Source organism: Sardina pilchardus, chromosome 10 (genome assembly GCF_963854185.1).
Source record: "Sardina pilchardus chromosome 10, fSarPil1.1, whole genome shotgun sequence".
Taxonomy (NCBI): Eukaryota; Metazoa; Chordata; class Actinopteri; order Clupeiformes; family Clupeidae; genus Sardina; species Sardina pilchardus.
This window is the reverse complement of record NC_085003.1, coordinates 13,145,576-13,159,830: the sequence shown is the minus strand read 5'-3', so window position 1 is coordinate 13,159,830 and position 14,255 is coordinate 13,145,576. Positions and strand designations below refer to the sequence as shown.

Genomic DNA, 14,255 nt, shown 5'->3' with positions numbered 1-14,255 from the left:
ATTATTATTATTTATTTTATGTTCAACATTTTTCCAGTTAAATTGGGGTAGGATGACAGATTAAACTGCGTAGGCTAATGATGCCTACATTTCTACTAAATTTGGCTAGAAGAAGACTCCCATAGGCTAGGCCTAGGTCTAACATTTTTGGACTGTAGGCTATTGTTGGCAATGTTGGTAAAAAAAAGAGTTAAAATAATAATAATAATAATAATAATAATAATAGGCTAATACAAAAACACCCTCTAAATTAGTTCAGGAGGATGAACTTGAATAACCTGTGATTTTTGAGGGGTCAAGCCATGGGCTAAGCTTATCCCGTTTTTTCTTTAGCCTATTTTATTTATTTTTATTCCAACCGCAAGATATGGACTATTTTATCAAGAATTTGACAAAGCACATAGGCAAGACAATATTCAGAGCGGACCGTGGCAGCTGCACTCCTGGATAGACTGATAGGTGATGTTGTGATGGAAAGACCATGCGACCGGCAAAGAAAGACGTAAAATCAACGAAACCTTAACAAAGCAGTCTTCTACAAGCCTGGGCTGGGCTACAACAAGTTTACAAGCAACATTTCATTTATCAGCGGGTGAGGGTCAATGTCAGAGGTGAGGTTCGACGCAAGTGACTGAGCATATATTAAGCGTTGGCTTTTGATGGGTTGCGCTGGACTGTTTAGAAAACAGTCTGCTTTGCCTTTCTGCATGTGCTTTATTGTTTCTTCTTGACTCATCCTTAACCTGTTGTGACAAACGAGTTATATGTGGTAGACTACAGTACATTTTCGAAAAAGAAAGCCTGCTTGCCTATTTGACGTGCACTTTTCTAATTTAGCCTACCACTTACAAAGAATCAACCCTCGTCTCTCTCAGTCACAACGAATCTAAGGGCTATTTGGGCTCTTCCTTTTAGATTTTTCAAATATTTTGCAAGTTTAGCTAAGCCAAGCTTAGTCTATAAAATAAAATGCTGACTGAATCTTCAACGTCAATATGTAGGTTAATTTCATACCGAAATGTTGGCTACAGGCCTACAATATAATCTGGCTAGTCTTTGTGCACAGTTTTGGGAAAGGGTCATTTTATGGGATGAAAATGTTTGAACCACATAATGCAGAACGTTTCTTAGGCTATACCCTCTGATATCCAAGCTTACTTACAGGCCTTTGCCAGAAGGGGGCTCCAGGTCAGAGCATAAGGTGGGGATCACATTAGCCAGCGGCAAGCGGCAGGTTTCCTATTGTTCTCTATGGTTCGGCAGCGGAATGGTGACAACGCTGGCGTAACGCTAGCGTTGAGCAAACTGTGAGTTGAACTTGGTTCAACTTTGAAGCGCAACGCTCGGCTCGTCACAATCAGTTTTGGAATGTTTAGGTATTTTAACCAATCAGATTCGTCTAAGGACGTAGTAACAAAGATTGAACTTGGGAACGAGATAGAATGTTTAGATTATTATTATGGTCTGAGCGTTGCGTTACGCTTGCCGCTGCCGCTTGCCGCTGGCTAATGTGATCCCTGCCTAAGAATGTTAAAAAGGTATTGGATGCGCCTCTTGAGTTAGACTATGTCGCAAATACTTTTAGTAGGCTACATAATGCTCAGGAGGCGCTTGCACTCAGTTTAAATTCAGCAACGCCTAGTGTATGTCTATAAGACAGTTTTTTTTTCGAATATTTTTTTCCATGTTATTAAGAATTGCAGGAAATAATTGACATCTGACAGACTGTCCCGCTACAGGCAACAAAAACATAGGCTACCCTGGTTCAAGAAATAGCCTAGATCTTCGACCATTTATTTGAAATTTGCTTTAACAAGTAGCTTGTGGATGGAACGAGTGTTTGTCTGTTGTCATTTCCTCGGCAGAAAGCCCATACAGTATTGCCTAGCCTAACCTCTTCAGCCCCTTAGCGTAGCCTATTCGGGTCCAAGTTTTCGTGTGACGTCAGGCTGCGTGTCGGACGTCGCTCTTCCCACTAGGCTACTCACTGCTGGGGTAGAAGTTATTAGTCAGCCAAGGACGGGACAGTTTCCCACTCCATTTCTTCATCTATCGCCCTCTGCGCTATCCCTCCTGTATGGTGGACATTCTTCTCCATTCTTCTTTCTTGGGTGATATGGGGGATCATTCCAAAAGTAAGTCCTATCTCTTCTCTGTAACCTGCATGGAAATGTGATCGTCGCTTGTGTTTTAAACAAGTGATTGATTTATTGTTCATTTGTAAAAAAATATATATATATCCTCGACATAGAACTAATCAAATTCATTTACAGTTCAGCAATAGCCTATGCAGGCGGTCTGAATGCAGATGCGCAATAGACATTTTCACAGCCTATAGGCTACTCCAAAGTCTGTATTCATATGATTTAGCGGTGTATGCGAGAACAACTGAACCCTGAAACAAGAAAGAAAGAAAGAAAGAAAGAGCGCAGAGAGACCCGTGAAAAATTCCATGACCTGACAAAGATGAACACATTGACCCAAACTGGAAAATGTGTGTGTGCCTTCAAATGCATAGCCTATACTGGGATGTCAGTGACAGTGTCAGAGGTTAGGGTGTGCAGGTGGTAATATTAATGTGTGCATTCCGCAGAGAAGTCCGGAATCGCAATGTGTGTCGGCTGTGGAAGTCAGATCCATGACCAGTACATCCTAAGAGTCTCCCCAGACCTCGAGTGGCATGCAGCCTGCTTGAAGTGCGCGGAATGCAGCCAGTACCTGGATGAGACATGCACTTGCTTCGTTCGAGATGGCAAGACCTACTGCAAACGAGATTACGTAAGGTAGGAGTTTTCTTACCTTTTTCCAAAAAAATGTGATTTCAGAGCTATGGAATTTAGGAAAAGGCCTCCTCAAATGCAGAGTTTTCGGCATGAATGAAAATAAATAAATATGCATTAATTTCATTCGAACGTGATGAACCAAGAATAAAAGTGCCTTGTGGTAAAACAGACACATTTAATTTGGGATAAATTGTTAGACCAATAAAATAAATAGGCTACTTTAATTTATCAACCAACATAGCTTATAACTTGCTTGTTATTCAGTGTTGTTTTGTTATTTCACAATCAACAACTGCCTGTATTTTTAATATGGCCCAACTAATAGGAATTTACCTTGATTGACTTTTATCTTTTTCCAGGTTGTTCGGGATTAAGTGCGCAAAATGCAACATCGGCTTTTGCAGCAGCGATCTCGTCATGAGAGCTCGGGACAATGTTTATCACATGGAGTGTTTCAGATGCTCCGTGTGCAGTAGACACCTCCTCCCCGGAGATGAGTTCTCTTTGCGAGACGAGGAACTGCTGTGCCGGGCCGATCATGGCTTACTGATGGAGCGCAGCTCAGCAGGAAGTCCCATCAGCCCCGGAAATATTCACTCTAGCAGATCCATTCACTTGACAGGTCAGTACAATAACAACGATACTCTTATAGGCTAATAATACTACTAATAACAATAACCTACCACTAATAATAGCATGCTTATTACAGCCTGTCCACAAGATAATTGTAATAGGCTAAATGGTGTATATTAGTGCGTGATATCATAAGGCCTATTGCTATTAATTTGTAGGATACATTTATGGATACCAATAACCCAAAGGTTAGAGCTACCATTGGTAATTTTTCACATAGACTTACCCTATATATTGTGATCAACCACTTTAGCATAAGAACTAGAAAAATAAATCACTGTGCTCTTACAATTGATCTGTCTGATAGTAAAATAATCGAAAGTAACATTCTTGCAACAGATCACATGTAAAATTTTTTTCATTGCCTATAACTTTTACCGTAAATATGTAATGTTTTGGTTTAGCCATAATCTCGTGATTTAAACCACCGTGTTATTCACTGCAAAACAAAATAAGCCCAGTGTAAAGGTAGCCTATACATGGATCATATGCTGGCCTAGACGTGTTACACATGCATTGTTTCTTGATTTGTATCATAATAGCCTACATTTTTATTTTTATCCGGCTATAATATAATTTATGGTGAATTGCCTTGAGTGCAAATCAAATAGGCTACAATAGTAAGCAAACAAAGTGTAAAAAATGTGAAGTGATTTGTTTGTAATAATGTTCTCCTCTACAGAGCCTGTGCCGGTAAGGCAGCCCACACACCGGAACCACGTTCACAAACAGTCAGAAAAAACCACTCGGGTACGGACAGTGCTGAACGAGAAACAGCTCCACACTCTCCGGACCTGCTACAATGCAAATCCTCGACCGGACGCTTTAATGAAAGAACAGTTAGTGGAGATGACCGGATTGAGCCCACGGGTAATACGAGTGTGGTTCCAAAACAAACGTTGTAAAGACAAGAAGAGGGCGAATCTCATGAAGCAACTTCAACAGCAGCATCACAGTGATAAAACTGTAAGTAGGCCTACAAGTTATTCTTGTTCTTCCACCGAACGCCGAAAATCAGGATTTTATGTGGCCAAATGTTCTCGAAACAAAAAACACACGTTGTACATTAGGGTTCGTTTTTGGAATTCATGCGAAAGGCTATAGCAATTAGCAAACCATAACAAAATTGAAGCAGTGTCAATAAATAAAATCAACAATTCATAATGATAAAATGACATATAGAAGTGTGTGTGTGTGTGTGTGTGTGTGTGTGTGTGTGTGTGTGTGTGTGTGTGTGTGTGTGTGTGTGTGTGTGTGTGTGAGAGAGAGAGAGAGAGAGAGAGAGAGAGAGAGTGAGAGTCTGCACAAGAAAGACAGACAGAGTATGTCCAAGATTTAAGATTTTGAAGTGTATTTCTCTGACTTTCCTCTTGATTGCATGTTTGGTGCGTAACGTGAGACTCATTTCAGATGATCTCATCACCATGACATATTTTGCTCGATCTCAGGCTTTCTGGCAAATTGATCTTTTGCACTTGTTCCTCCAGAATCTGCAGGGCCTAACAGGTACGCCTCTGGTAGCTGGCAGTCCGATCAGACATGACAACACTGTCCAAGGGAATCCAGTCGAAGTACAAACGTATCAGCCACCGTGGAAAGCCTTAAGTGAATTTGCCTTACAAAGTGACCTGGATCAGCCTGCTTTCCAACAACTGGTAAGGGACATAGCCTACCGGAATGTTATGAATTCACTCCCACATTTTACAGGCCTGTAATCCCCATCCATAACAACAGTTACAAAGACACCGTAAATATAGCCCAAATCTTGATATTACGCATGAATTTTAGTAATGTCAAACTATGAGGATGCAAGTTTTCTGAACTCTGTTGGCTTTAGTCACAGCCCAGTGTTTAATGTTTGTAAATCCAAACATTCATATTTTCTAGTTTAACATGAGTATCCTACCACATTATGTTTGGAAATGTGGAAATATATGTAGCTTTGTGGAAAAGACAGTTCTTTCTTAGCCTACTTCATCTGTAAATTGGTGAGCATCGCCAGGATGAAATGTGGAGATTGTTAGGGATTCTGTGTTAATTCCTCACCTCTCTCTCATATAGGTGTCATTTTCAGAGTCAGGTTCCCTGGGCAATTCGTCAGGCAGCGATGTGACTTCACTGTCGTCGCAGTTACCGGACACTCCGAACAGCATGGTCCCGAGTCCAGTGGAGACGTGAGATCGGGCCCTCACCGATGGCTCCCGTCCCAGCATGCTCCCGCGCGCCCTGCATGAGAACAGATGACCTCACAACCTCGAAAAAGAAAAAGGATTAATTAAAATGACACCTACACGATGGATCTTAATGTGAAGATACAGTTTGCCAAAACTAGGAGAGACTTGCCCGGGCGAATTCGAGTTTCCTTACCTCTGGCATCACATCTGATATAATTTCCATGGATCCATCAAAACCAGAAGATACCCCGAGGAATACAAACAAACGATTTTGATTTGGGTTATGAACCAGACTCCACTTCTTTTAGTCTGTTTTAACAGTATTCAGTAATGGCCATCATTGTATAGATTTATCAACACGCGAATGATTTTCCTAGTTCGTTGAGGCAGCAGAGACACATATTTGTCCATTGCGCATGATCTCCGCAGATGGTGTAAAACTGACTCTTGTAAAATATTTTATCTTATCGGATGGAAGACTGATTGTTTGAACTTCTCAAGAAAAAAAGTAAGTTATTGTTATTTATTGTCGGGACGTCCGTCCATACCAGAATTAAGAATTGAACTTAATAAACTATGTTAAGTGCTGTTTATGTCTGAAGAGCTGTACATGACAAAAATATGGACATCTATATTCAGAAGATATGTCACTCATTTATATGGACAAACTCTCTTTACATCCTCATCACTTTACTGACAGACAAAAAGACTGTTAATTAACTCCCACATTTGCGTAAACAATATGCCAAATGCCTGGCAAATAGAAGGAGTGGTGAAATAGAATTAAATGAATGAGTTATCAATTCCCATGCTTTGCTTAGGACTGACTTAATAACCAAACAAGGCGCTTGAAAGTGATTTTTCCAGGGACATCGATATTATACTCTGTCTTTATAATGATCTTACCTGCGAAGTGGGTTAGATTCAGTGATTATTTCTTCAACTGCTGCTTATATGGAAATCATAGAACTGCAGCAGTGGGATATATGAGTAGGTTAGGTTATTGCATGACTTTTCACAATTTCATTATTTTGGCTTTATGGTGGCAATTCTAAATCTATGTCCTTATCTGAAGGAAAGGACCTGAAATGTACAGTATGTTACAAAATGTCCTATCATTTATCATTTGTCTAACCTATGGTGCAGAAAGTTTAAGGTTTAATTATAACCAAGATTTAAATTATAACAAAGTGCATTTAGTCATCTCTTTCACTTACTATTTTAGTCATCTCTTTTTTTTTGCTTCAAGTTAATAGACAGAGAAGAAGAGAGGGGAGGTGATAACACTCACAACTCTCTCGGCCAAATGTACATATATCCAACCATTTTGATTTTGACTTGAGGATGCATCATGATTTTTAATTTATGAAAACTGTAAATGAAACCTAGGCTATATTTTATAGTGACTTAAATGTCCATCACCGGCCATTTCCATCACAGAGAGCGGATATTGACCACCCCATTGTGCCTATCCCCCGAACCTGTTGTGATCAATTCCTTTTTGCTTGTAAAGGCATAAGTCTAGACAGAGGACAAGGATCGGCGGACTCTTATCTGCGCCTGGCATCACCTGCAAATGATACATTGAATGGAGCCACAACAAACCCGCCTCTCTTTTGCTGGAGACTTCGCTAAAGGGGACTCCCTCTCAGCCGGCGCAGTCTTGCGTGTCTTTGGTTTATTTTCATTCCGATCACAGCCCGGCGCTTAGAATAGCCCCTGGACATGGGGAGCGTAGGTCAAGCAGCGTCTTGACATATCAGACCTCTCCAATTTGTTCAGCAGTACAACCTTTCTGATAGGACAGGATGGGCATGAATGACCAAACTATGCTCATCCAGATTCCATGGAGAAAATAATTCCCAAACCAGACACCAGGGACACAAGTACCTACGGGTGTGTCAGCATGGTTCTTTAATTCTGCTTAGTTCCCCTGAAATTAACGTGATGGTTAAAACTCCTTTCATTCGGTTGATAATCAACAGTTGATAATCAACCACTGCAACGCCGGCGAAATAATCTGTTGAAATTCTGTTTTTACATTGAGAAGCAAATTGTAAAAAAAAAATCACCTCAATTCACAATAACAGATGTTGATTGGCGACTAATTGAGTTATGTCAGGAATGTGGCCGGAAACAAGTCAGATAAGTTAAGATAGCAATACGATAAGATAGGTCTATGTCGTTGAATGAAAACATAGGCCTACTTATTAATGGCTAGATAGCATTAATTTAAATGTTTCTGGCTATATGTTAATGAGAAGAGTGGACTGATTGGATTATCTGTATCCAGAAGTAAGATGCTGAAAATACTGCATCGCCTAAATTTCTCAATAAAAATGGGAATTGTTGTCATGAATGCAGCTAGACAAACAACAAAGAAAAGTTAACTGATGATATTGATAATAAATTACGCTGACATTGACAACAGAATGATGATAAAAACACAACTTATTAAACCAATTAAAAGTCATTATATGGACACCCTAAAGAACGAGTTTTAAGTTTGTGTTAGACTAAATTGCGCGCAAAAGGCGCATGATGGCTTTGATTTACTAAAGTGCAGGATTATCAAGATTATAGACTAAAGTAGCATAGTTCCAGGTCTGGTGACATGAGTATTAAATAAAAGGTTCAATTCGCTCAACAGAGGTTTACTAATTGTTGCTTGCTGACACTTTATTAGTAACGTGATAGCTCATTTGGGGAAAAAAGGCAGATCACTGAAAGACCTGATTCTTAATTTATGCAATTAGCCAATTAGGCTACTTTCTCCAAATTATTTGAATGGATGTAAGTATACTGGTTCATCCGTTTGGATGTCATAACCAAGAGCATTTCAGTTTGTTTTAAATAATAACAAATGTAATGCCCTGTAAATCAGAAGAAATCTCTTAGAATTATACCTGCGGATGATCGAAGTTCTCGTTCATATTCATGTGGAAGTGTAATCTATCATAAATAGCAACACATTAGATTACCTGGTGCGCAGCAGGTAAACACAGTCAGTTTGGCCTATAGAAGGAGGACACACAATTCTGAAATGTATGTTTATTTGATAACATATAGCTATGTGTACTGCGTTTTCAGGAAAACGTAAATAATCAACCGTTTATTAACATTAACACTGTAGCCTAGAATTATTAAGAAAACGAAAAAATAAAATAAAAGAGAAAACGGAATTTGTGGAGACACCAGGAATTTTGATATCAGTATAGTATATTTTACATCAATTTTACATCAATATAAACTATACAAAACTGTTTGTGTCTTTTTTATTATTACATTTGCAGAATACTTGAAATGCCAGTGTAACTAGCCAAAAGACTCAGATGTTTCTATCCTCTTCATTTAGCCAAAGTAAAGCAACCAGGGCTGATCCCCCAATTTATTCCCGAAGATTCTACCCAAGGGGCCAAATGAAAATAGATGTTGTAATTCTCTGTGGAGAGGCTCTTCAGAATTTCTCTAGAACAATAACAAATACATGGGATCTGGAGGGAACCTATTTCCTGCGCTAACGTCACCACCAGTTTCTGTCACTGCACATAAGGATGAGCAATAGGCCTATGCGAGATGCTTAGTAGCATTCACTCTAAGAATCGTCAGTAAAATGTCACAGACTTATTTCAACAGATCAGCCTCTAGAAGAAATGTAATTGAGCTGTTCATTACAAGCTGGTCTGACATCACGACAGTTCACCGTTTTCGTTTTCAAAGCAGACAATGGTGTTGTAATTGTAAGACACCGCTGTGAGATCCGCGCAGAACCTGACAATGACAAGAACGAGGCTGGTCAGAATTGCCCACCTTTTTTTCGACAATCTGAAGTTTCTGAGGAGTGGTGGCAGCCCCTGTAACCTTATTTTTAAAAAGGGTGTACATAATCCTCCTGGGCAGAACATACCTAAACTCGTCTGCCAGCAAGCATCAGATGGAGCGTGATGGCGAACGCTTACAGGAAGGTGTCCCACCTCGACCGGCTCCAGCTTTTGCTGACCGGCTGGTAAGAACGCAGCAACTGAGCTCACAGGCTGGGGTGCGAGCGAGTTCGTCAGGTGAGTGCGGAGAGAGGAACAGTGTGCTATAGTCTCGCTCTCACCCTGGGCCTCATCAGAACTGCAGCAGGTTTTCCAGAGCCTGACGGGCTTTCACTCTTGCCCACTCTGCACATTTTCTCAACCTAAAATTCTACACTGCGCACTAACCTCAAAGATGGAGCCAACGAACGGAAATTATAATACATAGGCTATATGAATTATATCTGTATATACACACACACACCTGATTTAAATCGAGCAGCTTCAGCCAAGACAAAAAAAGGATCATTTTACACACACACACGCACGCACACGCACACACACTCAAATGGAAAGTAAATGTTTTTGTAATAACTCTGCAGAAGTTTAAAAGTTTGAAAGAACTTCAGGGGAAATACTTCTTAACTGATCTTACTGTAATGAGACATAATTGGAGTTAAAACACATATGAAGTCCATTTGTTATTGTGAATTCAAAATGGCCAGCAGAGGCCTAGCGTGGATATAAATTTGTTTCAAAAAACATTAATCTGGATTTAACACATCCTAGTTTATATCAAACCTTCCAGTGTTTTTTAAACTGTGCTCAATGCATTGACAACAGCTGTCTGGATAGCACATCTTATCGTTTAGTTCTCCAGCTAAACTAAAAGAAAGACAAAACCATTTCTGGTGAGGAAAACAATTTAATTAACTGTAATAAATAAATTATAGAATGTGACAGATACGTAAATAATTCAATAAATTATACTTTCTTTTAGTGCTCTGAAATACAGGGACAAAGAAAAGGGACCAGAAAAGTGGTCCATACAATACATACGAGTAGAGATCAACTGCATTGACTACATTATGCAGACAAGGCTTACAGGTATGAGAAACAATGATATCAAAAAACAAAACATTACAACAAATATTCATTTAACGGACACATTGAAAAGCAACGAGTAAGGGTTCATTTTCATTACCTACATTAACATCACATCAAATAGATGTATCAAAAAAGAGGAGTAAACGGATTAAACAAAACTATTACATCTTCAACTGCTGCCAATCGTTTGATCTTCTGTGCTACATTCTCCTGTGGGTTCTCCTGTCATCTGTGGCAGAATGTGTTTGTGGTCTGGCCAAGCTGACGGCCAAGACGTTCAGAGAAGAGTGTGGTGGACTGAGTGTGTGGAGAGAGTGTGTGTGGAGAAGAGTGTGTGGACTGAGGTGTGAGCAAAGGCCAGCTCTTGGGTAACACTAGTATTCACCACGCTGGAGCTTGTGTGTATTAGTGAGCAAGATACTATTTGTGCAACTGAACTGCACCTAACTGCATGTATGTGAGTGAGTGTGTGTGTGTGTGTGTGTGTGTGTGTGTGAGAGAGAGAGAGTGTGTGAGTGTGTGTGTGAGTGTGTGAGAGAGAGAGTGTGTGTATGTATGCTGAAGTGAATCAGTCCTCCTGTTTCTTGAGGAAAAACTGTAGCGCAGCGTCCCACAGGTCTCGGGGGAAGCGGTTGGAGAGCTCACAATAATCCAGCGGTGAAGAGGAGGATTTCTCTGGATGGAGTGAAACAGAGAGAGAGGGGGAGGAAGAGTGAGTGTGTAAAAGGGGATGTGAGAAAAGAGGAGAGGGGAGGAGAGGCAGAAAAAGTAAAAAGGATATTAATTTAACTTTAAAGGAGGAGGGGCCATAGTATTTGTCAACATGAGACTGCACAGAATATTTTTTTTAAGTCAAGAATAAAATAAAATTGCAAGACGCGGAAAAATTCTGCCTTTTTCCTTCCGACCGTGTTGGCCTATAGAGTAGACTCTGAATCTGCCGTTAATATGAGGAGGGACGCACACTGCTAGGGTAAAATAGGCAGGGTAGGAGGATGATTTTCTGCCCACCTTGTTGTAATGTCCTGTTGTCAGTGCTGTTTTCAGCAGCGGCACAGTCCTGTAGGGAGAAAAGAGAAATCAGAATCAGAAATCAAAAACTCCACAGCTCCGGCTAACTCAGCTCTGCGGCTCTTCTATGAGAAACAATCCAAACAGATAACACAACACACATTTTTTACATTCACATGGATGCTAAATAAAATGTATACATATGTGTGTGCGTGTATGGACTGTTTGTGTACATAAATTTTTCCCTGTTAATATTTTCTCAGGACTATCAAGGCTATCAATACTTATTAATGGGAATGTGCAACTTCAACAGGGTAAATGGAAGACATTTGTGTTGTTTGAGAAATAGAAGAGTAAAAGAGACTCTGGGTGGCTCTGAGAACATTTTGAGAACACAAAGACATGCGTTCAGAAACTTTACCAGCCATGTTGCTGTCGACCAGAAAGTGCCTCGGAGGTAAATTTAACCCTCTTAGCCACACACACCTAAACACACCTGCTTAAGCCAATTTCTTAATTATGCATTTCTGCTCTCTGCCTGTCGTCAAAGACGCGTTTGCCTAAACACAGAAAACACCTCCAAAGCTCCGTCAGCATGTCACCTAACAGGTGATGTGTTTTGAAATATTCAAGAGTAGTAGTGTTTCATTCTATAGTGGCCGGGTGGGACAGCTTGTGCTACTATCCACGCTAGGTGTCGGGATGACCGCATGCATCATTCATGAGTTTATCCGAAAGATCAAAACATTCCCTCGCTCTTCCCTCTCTCTCCCTTCCTCTCTGTCACTGAGGTTATCTCCTTACGTTTAGACAAAAAAGGTAACCACCCCCCCCCCCCACCCCGCCCAAAAAAACGGCGATGTTCATAAATATGTCTGGCGGCTGCTTTTGTTCTCCGCCGGTGGAGTGTTTGGACAAATGGCGGCAGGGGGCAGGACGCCATACGTCTCCGCATTGTTTGAAGGGAGCGACAATCGGCTGTCCCTCCGCGCGTAAGGGCTAATCTCTGAATAAATACGGCAGGTAGCGGGGAGGCCCCGAGCGTCGCGCCGGGCCCCTGACAGGGTGAAGATGAAGGAGGACAAGTGTTTACGGGGAGAGCCCAGCAGTGGCAGGTAAATCCACTCGCATCCCCACAGGAAGCCATCCATCTGGGGGAGGGGGGGGGGGGGGAGGGGAGGAGCGGAGGGGTGAGATGACTTCGGCCATTACAACAACAGAAAAAGAAAGGCATAGAAAGCAGAAAAGACAAAGTAGCAAAGTGACGGAGAGATGGAGCAAAAAGAGACGAACAGAAAGAGAAGAGATAGAAAAGTGAGAAAAAGGGAATGAAAGAAGCGAGAGACCCAAAGTGAGAGAGAAGAAGAAAAAGAGGAGGATAGACAGACACAGAGAGAAGGACAGAGCAGAGAGATGGAGCCTCAGTGCTACTGGGGACATAAACTACAGTGGCACAGGTGTGCACAACTCAGATACGGCCATGCACTCAACTCTGCTGTGTGTGTGTGTGTGTGTGTGTGTGTGTGTGTGTGTGTGTGTGTGTACACTCTGTATGCTATTGTCTGTGTATGCAATGGAATATAAATATTATGGTGCTTTTTGTGGGTGTGCACAGAGAGGTGTATGAATTCACATTTTGTGGAAAATAAAAATAGCTTGTAATGATAGGGAAAAAAAAAAAACTTTAGGCATATATTTAACAAATTTGGAGCCCAACGAAAATGAATCAATAATACACCTCTCTTTCCCCATATACTGTATACATGTGTGTGTGTGAGAGAGAGAGAGAGAGACAGAGAGAACTATATATACACACACACATATACACAGACACCAGTGTACGGCGCGGGGCATTCCACTGAGGGTCCGGAGGACTGTGCTGTAATGCTATGACATCCTGTTTGTGTGTGTAGCGTTCTCTAGCCCAAGGGCAGAGCGACTGTACAGCACGGCTGAAAGCGGGTACAGTGTAAATCTAGGGGCGTCATGTCTGCCGTGCACGGGGTCGCCGCCATTTATATTCGCCACATCTACACACATTTCTTGTGCGTGGCCCGGCCGTGACAGATTTATAGCTTGCCTAAAAGGTCTACTTCTGTGAAATGAGTGTGTGTGTGGCCTTACTGTAGGTGTGTGAAGGTAGGTAGCAGCGCCAAGCTCATGTCTGGCTATGCAATGATCTGGTTTCTCCTGGTTTCAGTAGATGCAGATAAATGTGTGAATTGCGTGTGTGTGTGTGTGTGTGTGTGTGTGTGTGTGTGTGTGTGTGTGTGTGTGTGTGTGTTTGTGTTTGTCTGTGTGTTTACACACATATCTCCTGATTAAAGGTAACAAGCAGCGCACACATCGACTCCTGCTTAGTGGCACGTACACACACTTCTATTGTTCCTGTTCCTGTGTGTGTGTGTGTGTGTGTTTGTATGTGTGTGTGCGTGCGTGTTCCCTCACTTGTGGGAAGGTTCAAAGCAGCACGCAACAACTTATCACAGCTGGTACAGATGGATGTTAGTACTGGTCCAATGTGAGTATGTGTGTGTGTGTGTGTGTGTGTCTCACCTGTATGAAGGTGGCGAGCAGCACGCAGCTCATCTCCTGCTGCAGGATGACCTTGTTGTGCTGGTTGTTGTAGCAGGCGCAGATGAGCGAGGGGAAGAGCACTTTGATGAGGCGCGGGTGGCTGAAGTACTGGAACGGCAGCTGACACAGTTTCTGCAAGACGCTGGGCTGCCTTCCAGACTGCACCATAA

At 41.5% G+C, this 14,255-nt stretch overlaps 2 protein-coding genes across 4 annotated transcripts in view; one reads left to right on the top strand and one right to left on the bottom strand.

The window, feature by feature from the left end:
• Positions 1–2,051: 2,051 nt before the first annotated feature.
• Positions 2,052–6,375, top strand: isl2a (ISL LIM homeobox 2a). 2 transcript variants are annotated; one of them, XM_062547070.1, is made up of 6 exons: positions 2,052–2,135; positions 2,594–2,783; positions 3,143–3,405; positions 4,099–4,382; positions 4,904–5,071; positions 5,478–6,375. In XM_062547070.1, exons 1-6 carry the CDS (start codon positions 2,078–2,080, stop codon positions 5,592–5,594), a joined length of 1,080 nt encoding a protein of 359 aa, XP_062403054.1. In that variant the 5' UTR covers positions 2,052–2,077; the 3' UTR covers positions 5,595–6,375. The 2 variants fall into 2 exon arrangements, with proteins under 2 accessions (XP_062403054.1, XP_062403055.1); XM_062547071.1 differs by lacking the exon at positions 2,052–2,135 and having other exon boundaries at positions 2,655–2,778.
• A 3,927-nt stretch (positions 6,376–10,302) lies between these two features.
• scaper (S-phase cyclin A-associated protein in the ER) overlaps positions 10,303–14,255 on the bottom strand; it is a 107,399-nt gene continuing 103,446 nt past the window's right edge. For both annotated transcript variants that reach the window (XM_062547067.1, XM_062547069.1), the window contains exons 28-30: positions 14,065–14,255; positions 11,509–11,557; positions 10,303–11,172 (exon numbers count right to left, since the gene is read on the bottom strand). The exon at positions 14,065–14,255 is cut by the window's right edge and continues 1 nt beyond it. In XM_062547067.1, coding sequence (XP_062403051.1) covers positions 11,066–11,172; positions 11,509–11,557; positions 14,065–14,255 — 347 coding nt within the window. In that variant the 3' untranslated portion in view covers positions 10,303–11,065. The remainder of the gene's footprint in view (positions 11,173–11,508; positions 11,558–14,064) is intronic.